The 21,794-nt window shown below is 37.8% G+C and overlaps 1 protein-coding gene across 1 annotated transcript; it reads left to right on the top strand.

Annotated features, from left to right (window-relative positions):
• Positions 1-2,970: 2,970 nt before the first annotated feature.
• LOC118550159 (melanoma-associated antigen B5-like) lies at positions 2,971-4,058 on the top strand. The gene has a single exon (XM_036114899.2). The coding sequence runs from the start codon at positions 2,976-2,978 to the stop codon at positions 4,056-4,058; it is 1,083 nt and encodes a 360-aa protein (XP_035970792.1). The 5' UTR covers positions 2,971-2,975.
• The last annotated feature ends 17,736 nt before the right edge of the window (positions 4,059-21,794 follow it).

The raw sequence follows: 21,794 nt of genomic DNA, 5'->3' as shown, positions 1-21,794 counted from the left end.
TCCCACCCTGAAGCAGACCTTGTGAACCTTTATTCACTTTTCTTGTCACTACTCCAAAATATATCTCAGATTAGGAAAAAAAAAAAGGAATATGGCCAGAGCAATAAGAATACCAAAATAAATGAGACGTATGAATAATGAAAGGAAGGATATAATATCTGCTAACAATATGTAGTGTTGCTTAACTTCAAAAAATGGTGGCCTCATGAAATTATCTGGCTCAGCCTGTTTCCTATGGCAAGTACTTTAGAACAGAAGTTACCTAAGAAGCCAAGTCTGGGTAGTAAAGAGAAGGAATATATCAGCGTGGTTTTTTACTCTGATATTCCACCTCCCAAGCTAAGTCTCTAAATTGTTTTTCACCTTCCCGATCTCGTATCAGTCCTGGGACACAGACTCATCCTCTGTTAAGATTTGCGCGAGAGAGATTACTCAAGAGTTTGCAGGGATGTGGCATTGCTCTGAAAGCCTTTCATTAAAGAGACAGGAGCCAAGATGAGGACCGTATGAATGAAGACTGACGAAAGCAACATTCAGTCACATCGGCAGTCACGCTGCGACCACCCCTCCCCTGCTCTTACATCTACACTGTCAGACTGAAGACTCTGTAAGAATGTGATGTCATCTGCAAGGATGTGAGGGCCTCGTAAATGTGGTGGTGGAGAGAAGGGCCCAAGGTCCTACGTGAGTGTAACTGACAATCCTGTATGAAACTGAGGGTGTTCTCCACCCCAGAACAGAGGGGGCACCAGAGATCCCACCCCTGCTGCCGGCCTTGAGAGGCGCTGTCTTTGGTGACAGGAAGAACAGCCTTCACTTCCTCTTGGGGCGTCTAAGGAAGGTGCGAGACTTTGCAATCGGCGGCCGCCTCAGGGCAGGCGAGGGAGAAATCTTCCAGACCCAAGCACAAGGTGAGAAACCAGATTAATGAGAGAACACCCTTGCCCCCCAAAAGTGCTTCGCTTGTTCCTTCGGAGGCCCCGCTCCTACTCTCGGTCCTAGACCCCTCCCTTCCCCCTCTCCTCCCCCTTCCTCCCCTTCCCCCCCTCCTCCCCCTTCCCCCCCTCCTCCCCCTTCCCCCCCTTCCCCCGACGCACGCGTGAGCGCACGCACGTGGCAGAGCCGTCACTCAGGGGTAGATTTCTGCCTGGAGGGTCGCAAGAAGGTGCAGGCTTTGGTGGGAGGCGCCAGTTCAGCAGAGAGGAGGGGAAGACCCTAACAAGAATCAAGGTGAGGAAACTTAAATAAAAATTCTGACCAGAGTCATGCTAGTGGCTCCCGGGGAAAAGAAACATGGCGGTCAGGTGGGCGTGAGATTTCCCTCAATGTTTGAAGGATCAGGAAGCTGAAGGTCTTATCTCAGGGGAAGGGTACCATTCCCTGAAGGAAATCAAGGATGTGGAAGTCCGAGTTAGGTCTGAAGGGGCCAATAATCCTAGAACAATGAGGTGGCATAGAATTCGCCACGGCCATCAATCCGGGGGAGCTCTGGGGTAGGGTCGTCGGGCTTACCTCAGCAAGGAAGGACTCGGGGGTGAGAGAGCCTTGATCTGAGGGCAAGGGCCTTAAGTTAGCAAATGAAAGCATTCAGCTGGGAATCAGGGTAAGGACTCTGTGAGGACTGAAGGAATCTCTGTCCTGGTGATATATTGACTGACACTCATTTTTTCCCTCTGTGTCATGTGAGAGTTGTGGGGGAGGAGAGTGTGTGTTGTGAGGGGGAGGCGGGTGAGAGATTTTGTTTAAAAGGGACTGTTTGCCCTCTGCAGTAGGAGGATTTCTAGATCTTTCCAAGAGTTAATGTGAGGACCATGACGTCTGAATGGAACAACCACAATGAGAGTACAAGAGAAACCATCCCCAATTCTTTTTTTTTTTTTTTTTTTTAAAGATTTTATTTATTTATTTGAGAGAGAGAGAGAGCGAGAGAGAGCACATGAGAGGGGGGAGGGTCAGAGGGAGAAGCAGACTCCCTGCTGAGCAGGGAGCCCGATGCGGGACTCGATCCGGGGACTCCAGGATCATGACCTGAGCCGAAGGCAGTCGCTTAACCAACTGAGCCACCCAGGCGCCCAATTTTTTTTTTTTTTTTTTTTTTTTAAAGAAACCATCCCCAATTCTTAGCCTTGGAGAACAATGGGCAGGGGGGACAACTCCCATATTCTCCCAGGTGGCGTAAGGAGATGTTGGCAGGGAGAGAAGAGTCCCAGGCTGCCAGGGGCCAAAGAAAAGATGGAAGGGACCACTGAACATGGAAAGATAACAAAAAATCAAATTCCTTTCTTTGCATTCAGAACTCGAGTTCTGAGCCTCACCCTCACTTATTTTTATCAAATCTGAGAGAGAAGAGATCTTTAGTGTGAGGGTACAATCACCAATGAGCAGAAGGGAGGTGTGCCAGGCACTACCTGGAGGCCAGGTGAGTACCCTGAATGAGAAATAAGGACCAAAACAACCCATGAAGGAGAGGGCTCCACCTAGCTCTCAGTTGGGTGCCCCTGACAGGGATAGGGAGTAAGGAACTACTACTTTACTTCTTCCTCTGGGGTCTCTGGCTTTGGTTTGAGGTATTGACTTCACAGCAATAGAATAGAGGCAGCCCAGGACCTGTGGAGAGTTGACAAGATGATCTTGAAGTTGAACTGAGAAGACCCCTGCAGCCCAGAACAGAGGTTCCCCACTGGCAGCCTCTGATGTCACCCCAATACACCCCAGACAGGGCTGGCAGACAGCTGTCTAAGGTTCTCTTTAACTTCCTCTATAGGGTTCTCAGGTGACAGGCTGATAAGAACAGGAACCTTGTGGGTTCTTGGAGCAGTGACCTCAAGTAAACCTGCAGAGGCAGGCTTGGTTTAAAGCCAAGGTGGAATCTTCCTACTGAAGGTGCTCACATCATCTCATTCTTTTTCCTCCAGGTGTCCACATCTCCTGATCTGTTCGTACTCCTGCCTGCTGTCTGTGACCATAGTGCCATCATGCCTCGGAGCCAGAAGAATAAGCTCCAGGCTGCCGAGAAACGCCGCCAGGCTCGAGGTGAGGCTCAGGGTAAGGGTGCTCAGGCCACAGCAGCAGTGGAAGAGGAGTCCACTTCCTCCTCTTCTCCTCAGAGTGAAGATACTACCCAGAGTCTGCCTCAGGCTGGGTCAAGTAGCACTTCCCAGTGGCGTCGAAGAGCACAAGCCACCACTATTACCTCTACAGCCGTTTCTTGCACTAGATCTGATGAAGATTCCAACAGCCAAGATGAGGCTAAGGCAAGCCCCCGTGAGGCCCCATACTACACTGAGAGCGCAGGTGAAGATTCTTTGACCAGGACCCCTGGCTTGTTGGAGCAGTTCCTTCTGTACAAGTATAAAATGAAACAACCCATTTTGAAGGAAGACATGCTGAAGATTATTGGCCAAAATTACGAAGACCAATTTCCTGAGATCCTCAAGAAAGCCTCTGAGCGCATTGAGATTGTCTTTGCAGTTGAGCTGAAGGAAATCGATTCAACCAGACAATCCTACAACCTCATCAGCAAGCTCAAACTCCCCAACAATGGGAGGGTACGACCTGGCCGGGGCTTACCCAAGACCGGTCTCCTGATGAATATCCTGGGAATGATCTTCATGAAGGGCAACTGTGCTGCTGAGGAAGACATCTGGAAATTCCTGGGTATGATGCGAGTATTTCCTGGGAGGAAGCACTTCATCTACGGAGAGCCCAGGAAGCTCATCACCAAAGATTTGGTGAGGCTAGAGTATCTAGAATACCGCCAGGTGGCCAACAGTGATCCTCCACGCTATGAGTTCCTGTGGGGTCCGAAAGCCCAAGCTGAAACCAGCAAGATGAAAGTCCTGGAATTTCTGGCAAAAGTCAACAGTACCATCCCCAGTGCTTTCCCGTCCTATTACGAAGAAGCTCTGCAAGATGAGGAAGAGAAAGTCCAAGCCAGAGCCATGGTCAGGGCTGGCACTATTGCCAAAGTCACTGTACCTTCTAGGGCCATGCCCCAGAATATCTTCCCACCCCTAGTGAAGCCTGAGCTCTGTCGTCCTCCAGATAAGAAAATATAACATCACAGTAGGGATTATAGTATTAGCAATGTGAAAGAATCCCACAGTAAAGTAGTAAGGATAATGGAATAGAAAAAAAGATGAAACATGGTTAATCCAGTTTTTACTTGTTTCCTTTAGTCTTTCGTTTTACAAAATTAAAGGATTTATACTTCAGTTTTGTTAGTTTGTTCAAGAAAGAAATTAAATCTTAAGAGATTATACTTTGTGTCTCTTGGCTCTTTTGTTCGTCACACAGTGAGTATCTGCTCATGGGAAGGCTCAGTGTTAGTAGTGCAGACACAAATATGAAGGAAATCCAGGCTCTCTTCTCAGAATTTTAGAGCCTCTGAGCCTCACTCATACAAGTTAGTTGCTGAAATATCCTCCATGGCCCACAGATGGAGTCAAAGGAATGAGTGAGCAGGAGGGTAATCCTTGTGAGAATGATTAAGTGGAAATCTCCTGAGCAATGCTGTTTGGGACTTTAGGAACCTGCCAGCCCTCAGCGGGAACTGTGAGACACCACCCTGTGTTAGTCTGCTCTGGCTGCTCTAACAACATACCAAGGACTGGGCGACTTAAACAACAGATAATTTCACAGTTATGGAGGCTGGGAAGTTCACAATCAAGGTGCCAGCAGATTCAGTTTCTGGTGAGAGCCCTCTTCCTACCTTACAGATGGCCACATTGTCCATGTGTCCTCACATGGCAGAGAGAGAAAGTTCTGGTTTCTCTTGCTCTTAGGAGAACACTAATCACATCATGGGTGTGCTATCCTCATGACCTCATCTAAACCAAATTATCTCCCAAAGAGTCCACCTCCAGTTACCTTCACATTAGGTGTTAGGGCTTCAACATGTGAATTTTGGTGAGTGGGGACACAAACATTCGGTCTATAGCAGAAAACTGGTGCTATGAGTTACTTTGGGATTGTGGGTAAACCAAAGAGAAGTCACCACCTGGGCCCGGAAAGGAAAGTGTCCTTTGTTCTTATCTCAGTGCAGATGAATACAGCAGGCAAAGTAGGTAATCTTTGCGCAACATCCTCATGGAGTTTCTCAGAAATAAGGGTGAGACCCCCTTCAGGTGAGTTGCCACTGTGCTGGCACTGCTTGCCCTGAGTTGGGAGAGCCAGAGCCTGCCCCATTAAAAGGGCATTTTAATTAGATTATCTTGAATGTAATTTGGCAAACTCTGAGCAAGGGCTAGCTTTTGTTGAGGGTGTAATGAACGTTAACAGAGGTCATTTGATTGGAAGGGCACTTGGAAGAGATGGGAGGGCCTGTACCTTGACACCAATTGTAGGAACTTGAGTTGCATCCAACTGAGAAAGACAACTCCATGCCTGAATTAAATGAAAGATGCTCTAATGGGGAAAATTTAGTTACTTTTATTAGCTAGGGCAAATTTTTGGCTGATTCCGTATTCTTTGTCCAAGAATACTGCATATTCTCTGACACTTACTGGATTTAAAAAAAAAAAAAAAAAATAACAAGAGAGGTGGATGGTATCATTTGGGATCAAAATAATATTAATTGCCATTTTTAAAATGTTGGGTAATATTTGCTAGTCATCTTGTCATGTGGTTACACGTATACATTCCAAATGACAGAGCTTATCAAACTCACTTGGATGATGAAGAACTTGCAGTTTTCTCAAGTTCACAAGAATGGTCACTACCAGAGCTGGGACTAGACCCTGGCTTGAATTTGCCAAAAGGCCACATGGTTCCACTTCTCCCAACCCAAGGCAGCCCTTATACACCGACTATTCCAAAATTTTTCTCAGGCAGTGCAAACCAAAGTACTAAAAGCAGGCCTAGGGCGCCTGGGTGGCTCAGTTGTTAAGCGTCTGCCTTCAGCTCAGGTCGTGATCCCAGGGTCCTGGGATCGAGCCCCGCACAGGGCTCCCTGCTCTGCAGGGAGCCTGCTTCTCCCTCTCCCACTCCTTCTGCTTGTGTTCCCTCTCTCGCTGTGTCTCTGTCAAATAAATAAAAAATAAAAAATCTTTAAAAAAAAAATAAAAAAAGTAGGCCTATTGAAGGGAAAGTAAACATGAAAATAAATCATAATTTGGAGATTGTCCTTGGTTTCCTTTTCCTAGCATCCTACTGAGAGCTAACTCTGCCCGGGACCTGGTATTTTGTCCAGTTCTAGCATCTTCCATCATTACAGAACGCTTCACCTGGGACTTCCCCTGTGTGCCCTCCTTCCAACTCCTGAACCTGACCTTCTGACCAGTTCTTCACTGTGGCCTCTTCTGATGGCTGTGCTCTATTCTTAGTGGAGCAGAAAACCTGTATCACCTCCTCTTGCCTTAACTTAGAGCATTCCAAACCCCTGGTAGTCACTTGCTTCACCATATCATCTTTATATACCTGTTTATGTGGTAATATGGAGATCTTCATTTCTTTCTCTCTCTCAACACACCTGAGATTGCCTTCTCCAAATGTTAAACCTTTTAATAGATGGTTTAAATAGCTTCTGAATATAAATTTATGAATCATTTTCTTCACACATTTAATAACGTGTATCAAGTTTACAAGTAAGAGTTTTTATATTATGTAAATCAAATTGGAAAACCTTCCCAATTATTTTGAATCCAGAACAGGACAACAAGGCATCATAATAGGTGTTACTGTGGAAATATAAAATAACTCAGTAGCAAAATTATCTGGATCAATAAAAAGAGCAAAATAAAGTAAAAGATTAGCAATTTCTATCTTCCTTATCTCGTCTAGCCTGTTGTTCAGTAAAATTTAATGACACATACCTGGATTTGTTTAGTTTACTTAAGAAGTTACAAGAAATTAAATCCTAATAAATTGGAAAATATGCCCATTCATCCCCTTAATATTAATCAGGCATCTGCTCTCGGAAATACACTGTGCTATTGCTGGAGATGCTAGGATTTTTTGGGGGTGGGGGAGGTTGTCTAGGAGCAGTAATCTTAAAAGGATGATAGTAAGATATTATAGTAAACTAGAGGGACAATAAAAAAGAGAGTGAAAAGGGGCACCTGGGTGGCTCAGTTGGTTAAGCCACCGACTCTTGATTTCAGCTGTGGTCATGATCTCAGGGTTGTGGGATTAAGCCCTGCATTGGGCTCCTCGCTCAGCAGGGAGTCTGCTTCTCTCCCTCTCCCTCTTCCTTTGCTCCTCCCCACACTCAAACATTCTCTCTCTCTCTCTCTCTCAAATAAATATTTTTAAAAAAGAGAGAGAGAGAGTGAGGGTGTTGGAGTCCAGATGAGCCCAGGTAGGAGGAAATGTTACAAGTATGTTTGGAAAACTGCATGTTTTTCAGTGAGACTGAAGTTTAGTAGTTTAGCAATGTGGGTAGTAAGACTGTGGGAGTGGGCCAGTTCTTCACATGACGTGATGAAGGATTGAGAGACTTACTCTTGCAGTGAAAATGGCTTTTGAATCCTGGATAAACTACAAAGAAACTTTCCATTGACAGAGGTAAGGTAGGTGTCCTGGACCCCTTTTCACTGCATTTGAATACAATGTGCGAAGTCCCATGTCGCACGCTCATACAAAAACCTGCACAATTTTTGATAAGTTGTCTTACCATTTTACTTCATTCAAGATACATTTTTAAAATTTCTCTTGAGTTTTCTTTTTATACTCATGTGTAATTTATTAGTGTTTTATTTAATCTTCGTGCTTTGGGGATTTTCCAGTCATTTTGTTAGTGATTTCAAGTTTAATTCCATTATTGTCTGAGATAGAAACTACATGATTTCCATTTTTTAAATATTTGTTAGATGTGCTTTATGGCCCAGAATGTGGTTTATCTTGGTGAGTGCCCCATGTGAGCTTGACAAGAATGTGTATTCTGCAGTTGGATGAAGTAGTCTATCGATGTTAATCATATCCATTTGACTGATGATGTTAATGAGTTCAACTATGTCCTTACTGATTTTCTGCCTGCTGGATTTTTTCATTTCTGATACATCAAGTTGCAAAAGTCTCCAACTATTATAATGGATTCATCTACTTTTTCTTGCAAGTTTTGCTTCAGACATTTTGAAATTCTGTTCTTAGGCACATACCCATTAAGGTACTGCTATGTAATCTTGGAGAATTAACACTTGGATTACTATGTAATGCCCTTCTCTATCCCTGATAACTTTCCTTGATCTGAGCTTTGCTCTGTGTGAAATTAATACACCTACTCCCATTTTCCTTTGGTTAATAATACCATGGTATATCTTTCTTCATCCCTTAACTTATAATCCATGTGTCTTTATATTTAAGGTGGGTTTGTTGTAAACAACATGTAGTTGCAATTTGTTTCTTGATTCATACAGATATTCTGTCTTTTAATTGGTGTTTTCAGATTGCTGATATTCAATTCAAAATTATTACTGATATGACCAGATTAATATCTACCATATTTGTTACTGTTTTCTATTTGTTGACCTTTTTCTATTTTCTTATTTTTGACTTACGCTCTTTTTCTGCCTTTTGTGATTTTTAAAGTTAATGAACTTAATTGGGGGAATCATTACACAAGGTAGATGTATACCAAGACATCACGTTGCACACATTAAATAAACACAATGTGTATTTGTCATTCATGCCTCAGTAAAACTGGAAAAATTTAGACATTTTATATGATCCCATTTTCTCTTCTTTCTTAGCATATCAATTCTTCTCAATTTTTTTAACATCTTTTCAGGGGTCACCCTAGTGTTGACAATATATATTTACAATGAATCCAAGTTCACTTTGAAATAACACTGTATGACTTTATTTTTTTATTATTATGTTCAGTTAGCCAACATCATTAGTTTTTGACGCACTGTATGACTTTACAGATAGTGCAAATAGCTTATGTAATCACAAACTATTCCTAATTCCTTTCTCCTATCCCTTATTTCATTTCTGTCATTCATTTCACTTGTGTGTAAGTTATAATCATCAAATAAGTTATAATCATCAAATAATGTTTACAACACATAGCATTTCTAAGTATTTTTAATAAGATCACAAATTCTATACTGTGACTTATTTTTGTCATCTTTAACATTCCTGAGTTAGTGAAGCAAATTTTTCCCTATACAGACACAATAAATGCACAGCTAAGTGGTTTGCAAAATGTCACATAGAAGTAGTAATGACATTAATATTATAAATTTTCTCCATAATTACATAGCCTAAAAAATCATGACCACATTCATTTTCCTTGGAAATCTATGGATAGAGCTACAGTGTGACCACAGACAGGTTATGCCACAAAAGTAACCTCTGCACAATGTAACTCATGTATAATTATTAGAAAATACAACATTTTAAAATATTGATTTCAAAAAAAACCTACTTTGGTACGTTAAGGTTTATGCATGCATACCAGATAATAAAATAGTAATACCCATTCTTACAAAGAATTCAGATAATGAATACCGATGGGAATTCCATGAGAATTAATATGTACAACTGTTTTCACTTCATGAAAAGCAGTTTGTGAAAACTGAAATTTAAAGCACAATGCTAAAACACTGCATGGGTCCAAGCCACCTGCTATCCATGAAGACAATACTGCTCTTAAAACAGTATTTGGAAATTTAAAAGTTTGGCATATAAGTATTATTGGAATAGTTCACATTATACTAAGATTATTTTTTTTTTAATTAAATGTGACTAGTTCATGATATGGTCCAGTGGTGTATAAAATTTCTTCAAGAGAAACAATGCTTTTGGACTAGTGTATGATACAGAAACTGAAATTTCCTCCTTTGGCTGTCACTCATGTGATCATACTTATTAAATAGGCTTTCAGACCCTCAAAATACTCCTTTTTTAGCTTTTGCAAAGGAGGTATTATGTATATGGTAAATAGGAGTTAATCACTTTCTGATTTGCAGTTTGTCTAGCATAAATTCTTATATGTAGTGAGGTGGTAATTTTTTAAATGATTACAGCAAGCTAAGAATAAGTGAATTCCTTAATTCAATAAAATCTTTAAAATAATATGCCACATTATTCCTTACAAAGTAAAAGTACTGCATTACATAGGCCATGCATTACACAAGATATTTTTATCAGGCCATACGAAACATAGAGTACAAATATTTACAAAGATTATGATTATATTTAATTGTAATTCAGCTAAAATTTTATCTGATCATTCAGCCTAAAAATAAAAAAGCATTAAATGACTAAAATAATAAAGGAAAGGATAATTTATGGTCTTTTATTTTGTATTGACTTTGCTGTGATATTTTGAAAAATAACAGAAATATCACAAATTACTTAAAATAATTTAATGAAATTCTCATTAACTGTGGTCCTAATAGACCTCAAAGTGCTGATACTTAAGGTGAACAACCAAAGGTTATGAAATGATATAAATTCCCCTTGGAAGGATACCTCTGAGTATTCAGTACAGTATCAAGCATACTATCGATAGTCAATAAATGTTTGAAAATAGGCATATCAATTGATTAAATGCATTACGCATTCAACTATAGTTGGTATTACTGTACTGAATCACATTCTATTGGAAATAAGTTACTCCTGTATGGGATTTGTGTTAATTCTTTTAACCAGAATATCAACTTCATCATCACATCCCATTATCCTTCCAAGCCAGGTAATAGAAAAAATACTATGCAGAGCAAATGACTAAAATACCTTTGAACTTTCACAACAGATATCCATAGAATGTGAGAAGTGAAAGGGACCATAAAGGTACTAGAAGGGTTTACATTTAAAATAGCATCTTTGACTTGATGTATTCTATAAAATAAAGCTGTATGGGTAATGACAAAAACCCATTCAACAAGCTAAGGAAACAAATCATTTAGAAATTATAGCTCTGGACTGTGAAGTCAGTGTTCAGGTAACAAAGCTGATGTTAAGAAAGCTTTCAACATGAGACAAAAGTAATGACTATTTATATCAATTCCACTTACTGCTTTAGGAGTATCTAGTTCTAAAATGCCAAAGAGGTTTCTGCTGATGGACGTTACTCTCTTCTCTTTTAAAGTGAAGGGGAGCAGAATTTGCCATACTAAAACTTGTCTCTTTGTCTAGAAGATTATTTTGAGATTACTTTTATGAAATTCAGAAAAAGAAGAAGCTGTGAAAACCGATCTAAAGCTACTCTTTTTTGTAATAGACATTTACAAGGGAAATCTCCATTTGTAAGGATGTCTCCCTTTCTGTACTTGGAAGAGACAGATGACATGATTCTAAATCTCTAGAAACTCTTTTTCATTGGAGAAAGTGAGGATGCAAACTGACCCAACAACCATAACCTTTATTACTGTTCTTTTCTTTGTAACCTCCCATTACAGGCTTCCCCCCTCCTCCACCCTTCACAACATGTTCTTTTGTCTTTAGCTGGACATGTTATTTAAGGTGGTGATTTGAGAGCCATTTTCAAAAGTTAAGTCAGTTTTCCTGGGTGTCTCCCATGTGTACATGAGGTACACATGTTATTAAACTTATTAAAATATTTAATTATTAAGCTTAATTTTTCTCCTGTTAATCTGCTTTTTCTCCTGTTAATATTTTATTTGGTTTCTCACCTAAGAACATAGAAGGACAGAGGGAAAGTCACTTTTCCTCTCCTGAAAAAGTGTATTTATTAAAACACTCATTTCATCACATACCTCATTTTGTTTTACTGTTTTGCAAACATTATTACTGTTTTGGAAATAGTATTTAATTCTTAATTATTCTATAAATTGCCAAGCAGTTCAACAGACATCAGTGAAATCTAAAATACTAAATACAATTAAAATCCAAAAAAAGTGCAAAAACCAGGCATACAAACTGCTTTGTCCAATCTGGCAATTGAAAGACAGTAACTAAGATGAATGCTATCAAAATTCCAAGATACTTTTTTTTAATCACCAAAATGAAGAGAACAAGAGGAAAGTATGAATCCTCATATTTTTGCTGATTTCTGGGATAACAATGCTAATAGATTATTTAAAAAGGGAACTAACACAGCAGCTATATGAAGACACTGTTGAAATGTGAAATCAAGAGAATCACCATTAGTCACCATATGAAGAAGACCCATTACAAACACATTGCCACAGAGCAGACACAAGGAGTGACCAAATATTTTATAATTAATGTTTAAGAAAATATAACCAAACATTCAAATATCTGACTGCCAACCCAGGACAGAAATACAATAAAGTAGGGAAGAAGAGACAAGAAAATGATAAGATGAAAATTAAGATGGCAAAGCTGAGGAACATCATTAAGATGAAACAAACCATCATAGAAAGGAAGATGTACTTTGGAATGAACCTGAAGGGGTGCAGAACAAGTTTCCCCAAAATGTGCCACTTTGGCATGTGGACCATTTTGAGCTGAAGGCAATCAAGGCCCAGCTGACTCAAAAAAAACTTTTACCTCTTCCTTCAACTACCTAAACTAATTTATTTTTTGTTTAATTTTTTTTTTTTTTTTCAAGTAGGCTCTATGCCCACTGTGGAGCTTGAACTCATGGCCCTAAAATTAAGAGTTGCATGCTCTACTGACTGAGCCAACAAGGTGCCCCATACCTAAAAGAATTTAGATAGCAATCCTGGCCCAGAAAGAGCTATTACCGAGAGAGAACTTTTTTTTATCTGAATGACCTATCTAGAGGGCAGGACAACCTTCTCATTACCAAACATCTGCTTTTTTTTTTTTTTTTTTCTTTTACTAATCATCCTATGAATGATCTTACTCCCCCTTGAAGCCCCAGACCTCAATTGCCTGACTAGTCCTTAAGTCCATATACTTATGTGGCCCCCATAGGTATGTAATTATATTCGTTTTTCTACTGCTTATCTTATGTTATTTGATTATTAGGCCAGCCAAAGAACCTAGAAGGATAGAATAAAAAATTTCTTCCTCCCCAACAAGTCCAATAGATAGTTTAGGAAGCACAATAAGGAATACTAAGGATATTAATGATAAGAGAGAACATTATAAAACTGAAACCTATGCTAACCTAAACCATGTCCAAAAGGGACAGTGACAAGTCCATTTCTGGCAGTGCATGGTTTCAAATAACCAAAGATGCTGTAAAGGCCCCTTTTAGGCAGCAGGTCTGAGCAATGGAGACCTGAGTCAGCTGAAAGGGTCCAGAGCCACCACCAAGATGAATGCAAACAGGCTCATTAGGTGACCCACCTCAAATATCCTTAGGCCCTAGCCGACCAATTGGCTACTTACACCCCAGCTCAGGTACCAAAAAAGGAAGATCCCATATGTTCCCATACCTCCTCACTCTCCCCTTAACTAGAGTCTCCTGTCACCGCCGCCTCCTGGCAAAAAGTCTCTCCTTTGCTGTCCTGTCCACTGCTTCCTTGCAGTGTATTCAATAAACTTCTATCTCCTTTGTTTTGCCTTGGGTCAATTTTTTCACCGCCTGTGCCACCAGCCTCCACCAGATCCGGTTGCCTCCCAGATTCAATAGAGTATTGAAATATAAAAATGGGTATTTTGAAGGTTATTATATACCTAAGAACCAACTAGAATGGGCTTATAAGAATTGGTTAAAAAAAAAGAATTGGCTTACTTGTGTTATTGATATTCAAGTATCTTTGTACTTTTGTAGTTTTAATTTTATTAAATATATGGAAAAAAGTGATTTTAAATATGTGATTAAAATGAATATAGATATCTTATTTCTGGTGTAGGCTTTTTTTTTTTTTTTTACATTTTAATTTTTGCTTGGCCCTCCTCTTCTCCCTCCCCTCAAATCAGTAAATGCCCCCTTTTCTGTCTTCAAGATGACCAATAAACCATAGTCTGCATCCTTACATATACTGTATAAATAGGTGTACATATCTATGTATATAAGGATAATATTTATTTTTGTTACTCCTGATTTTATAAGTGTCATTAAACTGTATACATATGTCTGCATCGTGGTATCTCAATACCTCATGAAAAACATCCAATTCAACAGGTAAAGTTCTAATTCAGTATTTCAGATAACAGTATAGTAACTGAGAGTCTGGATACACTGCGATATAGCCTGACATTTCATGACAGAGATGCACATTGTTTTCAAGTTTGTGTGTTTTTTTTTTTTTTTTAACAAATACTGCAACAATAAACTTTCACATGCATGTATCCTCATGCACTTTTATTTCTATAGGATGGGATCCCACGAGTGGCTATACGTATTTTTAATTTTAATGTATGTTGCCAAGTTACTTTTGGAAAGCTTTCAATGCATCAGAATTTCACTAGCAATTATGACAGTATCTGTTTCCTCATTCACCATCAACAACAGAGGTTGTAGCTCTTTTTAGTTTTAGCCATTTTAAGAGATAGAATGGTATTTCATTGTTACTCTGACTGGCATTTCCCTCATTGCTGGTGAATTTGAGCCTCTTTGCATATGTCTGTTGTCTCTTTGGATTTGCAACTCTGTGAACTATTTACATCTTTTTCTACTGGATTGCATGTAACATTTTTACATTTGTCATATCTATATACCATCTGTCCCATATTTTGTTGATTTTTAAAATTCCCTTTTGTATTTTTATAAGTACTCTAAATGGAAAGTTGGTATCATTACTATCAATTAAAATAGTTATGTTCAGGGGCACCTGGGTGGCTCAGATGGTTAAGGTCTGCCTTTGGCTCAGGTCATGATCTCCAGGTCCTGGGATCCAGCCCCACGTCGGGCTCCCAACTCAGCGGGGAGTCTGCTTCTCTCTCTCCCTCTGCCTCTCTCTCTCAAATAAATAAAATCTTAAAAAAAAAAAGTTATGTTCAACGTGTGCTAAATCCACATAAATGAATGAATGAATGAAAAATTAATTAATTAATTTAGTGGGGGAGGGGTGGGGGAAATCCCAGCGGCTTTTCTCTTAAAATTCCAGCTTCTACCATTGGTATAGTTTTGAATCCAAAAAGTTGATTTGACTTCATAAAGTAATAACAGGCAGATTTTGTTACAAATTAATCTACTGTTGAATGACTTTTAAAAATATATATTCAAAAAAAAAAATCTATTCAATAAGCAAACATATGCAATACTATGTTAGCTAGGATGCAATGGGAAATGACTCAAGAGGACTGATAGCTCTCAGAAAAAAGGAGGAGAAGGGAGAAAAGCAGGGAAGGGTTATATTTTGTTTTATAGAACCAACAGTTCCAACCAAGGAGACACCCAACTAGGTCTTTCACCTGATAGCCCCTTGCTAGGTGTGTCTGACCTGACAACTTATGTGTGCCAGTTTGAGCTGGGTTGGAGCTGAAGACAGGTGCAGAAGACCCCTCAGGTGACCTGAAGTTACCTTTAACTCATTCTAATCCTAAGATTTTCTCTCATGAGTGGGTTTTCTGCCATCTTCTGAAGACAGGATGTATGCACTAGTGTGTTGACACGCTAGGCATGCGCAACTGAACCAAAAGTGCATATGCAAACTCCCTGCCCCTACCCTGTAATACACTGAATAAACACTTCCTGCACTAACTCCATGTGGAGATAATGCTTTTAGTGCTATCTCCTTGTCTCCTTATTGTAATAAGTAATAAAAAATTCTTTGCTTTCAACACTTCCTTGGGATGTGTTCAATTTGATGCACCCCAAGCAGCGAACCCCTTGAGTTTGGTTACACTTAGTCTTTGCCACTCACTGTTCTAGGCATTCTGCTAATTTACTCGTCATACCAACTCTATGAGGCCAGATCTTTTGTATTGTATAAGATACAAAAATGTCACAGACTTTTAGGAGATCACTCTACTCACCATATATCTTTGAGCTGATTGTATTAAGAAAAAAAACATAGAAAAAAAATACTTCCTAGGGATAGTTTTCTTTTTCTGTCCTGATTATGTGGAATGATTGGGAGTGATAGGTATTTATTTGCTACAAAGCATCGTTACTACATGCTGTCATTTTCTTTTTAGTCCCTTATGTCAAGGGAATGTACAATAGCTTTTCCACATCTCCAGTGGGAATGCTAGAGCCTCTACTCTGATGAATGGATATTTCTTTAGTGTCTTTTATACCCTTCTCTCTGGTACTATAGAAGTCAGGATGGCACCTGTAAACACTGCCAGGAAACTTTCTTCTTTGGACTAGATTTCTAAGTCAATAACAACATAATTAAAGGTCAAATAAAATGTGATTCCACCCTTTATTTTTTTTCACCTTTTCTTTTTCCTTTGCCTAAAGCCTTCCGAAAAGACCAATAATTTTTTTTATTTCTTTGTTTATATTTAGCCTGTAGGCAAACTATTTGAACTTCTGTATGATTTTTATGTAAGTATAAATTTAGATATATAAATTCCACAATTATAAATCTTGAAGGAGGGGCACCTGGGTGGCTCAGCTGGTTCCTCGTCCAACTCTTGGTGTTGGCTCAGGTCATGATCTCATGGGTGGTGAGATGGAGCCCCACATCTTGCACCAAGATCAGCGGGGAGTCTGCTTGAGGATTCTCTCCCTCTGCCCTCCCCCTCCCCCCACATGCTCTCTCTCTCTCTCTCTCTCTCTTTCAGATAAACAAATCTTAAAAAGAAATCTGGAAGGAAATTATCAAGATCTTCTCACCTCCAGATAGGGAAATTGACTGTTCATATCAAGAAAAATGTTTATCTGTCCCTCTCTTTCTGCTATTTTCTTTAGCATCTTCAAAGATAATATCAATTAATCTGAATTACTATTATCTTGAAAGCCAAGAAGATGTCCTTGTCTCACTTGAATATTTATTAAAACCAAATATCAGTATATTTTTGTTGTTATTCTTGCTTGCTCTTGTATTTCATTTCTTTTATGTAATTAATAAATATATTTCATTATTACTTTTAACAATATTGTTAAAAGTAAAATAAACTTCATTTTAATGTTTGGTAGTTTTGGGGTATACCACTAAAACCTGTATCCAAAAATATAATTACTAGCCTAAATGATCATATTCAAGGATGATATAAAATATATTTTTCATCTTGAACACTTACAAATATTAAGAATAATCTTGATCTGTTCCCTTAAACATTTTTCAAAAGTGATTCCTTAGTTCTGATTCGTATATGATTTCATGAATCTTCATATACAAGGGACCAAGCACAAATTGTGATTAGTGTTTATATTTTCATCCTGCGTATTTTTAACATTTTGCAACCTGAAGCCAATTCATCAAATATATTTGTTCAAAATATGCACAATGTATTTTGGCTTCATTCCAATAAACTTTTTCCCATTGAAGTGTCTGCTTGCTGGTCACTGTCAGCCAGTCGTAGTCTCTGCAGATCAGGTTTTGTTTGACATAGTTCCACTTTTAGTTTAGGTTCCATTCTAAATCTGAAGTGTGAACGGTACCTTCTGTTCTTTAACATCCTCCCTACTATAAATGTTACAATTATTATGTTTCAAATAACAACAAAATCTGCTTTTTACCAATAAATCCATAAAGATGCCAGGTGGCTTTATCAGCATCTTCAGTCTATTCAATGTGATGACTTATGTTTGAAGCATAAACACCGATTATATCTCCTGTCATGAAAATATTAGGGATGGCCTACCCTCATCAGCACTGATCTATGCATATTAGATCCTCAGAAAGCTCTGATTTCATAATCAGCACCTGCTTTGTGTTCCACAAGGAATCCCAATCATGTAACAGTTTCCAAATGAAAACAGGCATATTATATATATTTTTAACAGAAAGTGTTAAAAAAAATTTTTGGAATTAAGTTGATAATAATTTTAATGTTCTTAGTGTATTTCATATGTCCGATTAAGTTAGGTCATTTTTACTAATCAGGAAAAAGCCCAATTTTCATAAATCAAATATTATAATAATTCCTGAAGTTCACCATCGTGCACAGCTGATAACTTGCATTTTTGATACTATATTTGACTCTAGTTGAACATTTTCATTGCTTTAAAAATTACCCTATTTTTTCTTCTGTATTGTAATTTGCAAATGCACATATAGTTATGCTACCTTTAAATTAAAACCACTCCATTATTAATTGGTAGATTAAATTTAACAGAATTAAACATAGAGTTGAAAAAGGAATGGTGAGAGAAAATAAAATAATCCAGAGTAAACAACCACAAAAGGAAAAATGAAGACAAGCATCTGCATGGCAGGGAATAAATTCATTAGCACAGAAGACAGAAGTACAAAACTGAAAACAAGAAGGGATGAGTTGAAACAGGTAGTTTTGGACAAAAGAGAGTGAACAATCACTCTATAAATTCTCAGTGTCCTTGGGGGGGGGGAACCCAGAAGAACTGGAGCAGAGATGAATATATATATATGAGGAAAAAAATCTCCTTGAGAAGATAGAAAACTCCAACTTTCAGATCAAACAGTTAAGGAAAATGTCATTAAAGAGATACAATCAGAAGTATACAGTTAGCCAACCGGTACGTGAAAAGGTGCTCAATGTCACTGATATTACAGAAATGCAAATTAAAACTGCAGTATCACCACACTCTTCTTAGAATGGCTATTATCAAAATGAAGTAGGAAGTGTTGACAAGGATGTGGAGAAAATGGAACCTTCGAGCACTGTTGGTGGGAATGTAAATTGGTGCAGACACTATGGAAAACAGTACGGGGTTTCCTCAAAAAAATTAAAATAGAACTACCATAAGGTCCAGCAATTCTACTTCTGGGTATTTATTGAAAGGAAACTGAAACACTAGCTTTAAAAGATATGCACACCCCCATGTTCATTACAGCATTACTTATAATAGCCAAGATATGGAAGCAACCTTGGTGTCTATCAATGGATGAATGGGTAAAGCAAATATAGAGTAATATTTATTCTATATGATTTATTATTTAAATATTAATAAATATTATTTGTTACATATGAAATATATACAATGGAATATTATACAACCATAGAAAAGAAGGAAATCTTGCCATTTCTGACAACATGGATGGCCCTTGAGGGCATCATGTTAAGTGAAATAAATCAGATGGAGAAAGACAAATACTGGATGATAAAACCTGTAGGGGGAATCTGAAAATTAAAAAAAAAAAAATTGAACTTATAAACAGAACAGACTGGTGGTTGCCAGAGGTGGGGGGAGGGGAATGGTGGGTGAAATGGGTAAAGATGGTCAAAACTTAGAAAATTCCAGTTATAAAATAAGTCATTGGGATGTAATGTACAGTGAAGTGACTGTAATTTTTTAAAAAGATTTATTTATTTTAGAGAGAGAGTGAGCACATGAGAGGGGGGAGGGGCAGACAGAGAGAAAGAGACAGAATCTCAAGCAGACTCTGCCCTGAGCACAGAGCCCTGAGATCATGACCTGAGCCAAAACTAAGAGCCATAAGTAATGAACTGAGCCAACCAGGCGCCCCAAGGTAATTATAATTCATAAAACTATATGGTATATTTGAAAATTGCTGCATCTTAAAAGTTCTCACAAGAAAAAAAATTTGCATGCATGTGGTATGGATGTGGTGATGGATGTTAATGAGACTTGAGGTGATCATTCACAATATATACAGATACTGAATCATTACGTTGTATAGCTGAAACTAATATAATGTTCTATATCAAGTATAGCCCTATGAAAAACAGATGTAATCACATATGACCAATTAAATATCTGAAAACAAAGATGAAGGAAAATTCCCCACTCATCAATCCAAAAATGTAGTTTAAACAAAAAAGCAACTTTTTTTTTAAACAAAATTAAGACACCCTGGCAGGACTCAATGCTTCTTAGAAGAAGGCACATACTGAATCAAGAAGAAAATGGAAAAACGTTATGCCTAACCCATTCAACAATGACCACCAGCCAATTAAGTAACACTTCCTACCATTCTGTAATGCTAACAAGATTGCATGACATGTAGCATCATGAAGGTGAACAGTAATCCGTAAGTAACTAAGCCAAAAGTTAAACTGAAGCTTTTATATGCTTTGCTCTTATCAACTCTACTTCACATCCTCCATTTAAGACTATATATAACAATGCAGGAAAATATCTCTACATATCTATGGACAGGTATGTATGTATATAAAAGTAATATGTATGTATATGTTTATAGGTAAGTATGTATGTATTGAAGTCTGTATGCTTTGCACAGGTACATAAATCTATATGCATATATATGTATATATGTACACATTTGTTTACCCATATGAGTATGTATGAGGACAAGAATGAAAAACCATACTAATTATAAGGTAATTCTGAAGAATATGTAAACATGTATGGATATGTTATACACAAATCATACACAAAAATAATGAATAAAAATGCTAGTGATGTTCATTAAATGGTTATATTATAGGACAACATAAAAAATGCAATTTTGAATAATTCCTATTTTACCAATGATGAATTTGCATTACTTATAAAATAAAAAAAATCACTAAATATAAACAAACAAAACATCATTGAACAATCAAGCTTAGCAATTTAATTAACAATTAAGATCTTAACAACTGTTGCTTAAATAATTAAGCAGGAACACACTCTTTAGGCCCCATGCATATAGAATAAATAAGAATAAACTACTCGTTAAGTATCCGTAAGCGTACCCATTTCTGGCTTTTGAGAATTACTAGCATTAAAAAAGGAATAAGATTACACTGCATCAAAAACTAATGATGTCATGTATGGTGATTAACATAACATAATAAAATAAAAAAAAAAGGAATAAGATTGCCACCACATCACAAAGAGCTGTGTAATTTTTAGTTCTGCATAGATTACTTAGGTCAAAGGTCATTTCATATGGCTGGAAACAATATTGCTCTGAGTATCGGAAGTCTTAGATTTTTGTCTTGGTTTGATGCTAACTCAAACTGGTCAAGTTACTGGAAAAAAAAACAACTTCATGTGTGAGAAGCATAACGGAGAGCTTGTTAATCACTCCTGTACCAACCAAGTATACTGGTTTACAGATGTACAGAATGAAATGTGTATGCTAGCTGAAATGTACAACACCTGCTAAGTGATAATATCCTCTAAAGAATAACACTGTAAAATAGATCGTCTCAAACTTTGAACTGGCATATTACTACTTTCTAATGTCCACTCTTTCAGTAATAACAATGTTCACTTCCACTGTGAAAAAAATGAATAAACCAACATTTTTGAACGTTTAATAATACTGAGGACAGAGTGATGTGTGAAAAACAAATGATTTAATGCTGTACAGATTGGAGGGTCAATTTCTAAAACCACTTTGGGGAACAATTGATAGAATACATTAAAATAAGAAAGCACATATTTTATGACCCAAGAATTCTACTTCTGAGAAATTACACTAGAGATATTCACACATGTCCCTTAAGAGGCATGCACAAAAATGTTTTATTTCTTTGCATTGATATCTGTAGCTATGACAAATGGAATAAAAGCTAAAAGTCCATCAAGACTGTACTGACAAAAACCACAGTATTCCATGGAATACTCCGCAGCCCTTAAAATGTCTGTGAATGATGTATGTGTATTGATTTGTAAATATGTTAATCAAGGTAAGTTACTGAGAAATAAAAAAAGCAAGCGCAAAATGATTACATACAAGTTATATTTAAAAACACCAAATGACCTATGGTAAAGACAAGTTAAACTGTACATCCTTGGGAGATGTTTGGCTGATACGCATTAACCTAGGAAAGGGAAGGGGCTTGGTAGTGATACTCAGGGAAGATTTGATCTGTAATGGTGATTTTTGAAAATGAGACTATATTCATATATTGTATTGTAATTGGCATTTGATAAAATTTAATTAAAATAATGGGAATATTTTCCATTCATATAGTGCTGTGGCCTAAATGCTTGTTTC

Source organism: Halichoerus grypus, chromosome X (assembly GCF_964656455.1).
Source record: "Halichoerus grypus chromosome X, mHalGry1.hap1.1, whole genome shotgun sequence".
NCBI lineage: Eukaryota > Metazoa > Chordata > Mammalia > Carnivora > Phocidae > Halichoerus > Halichoerus grypus.
This window is presented reverse-complemented; position numbering and strand designations above follow the sequence as displayed.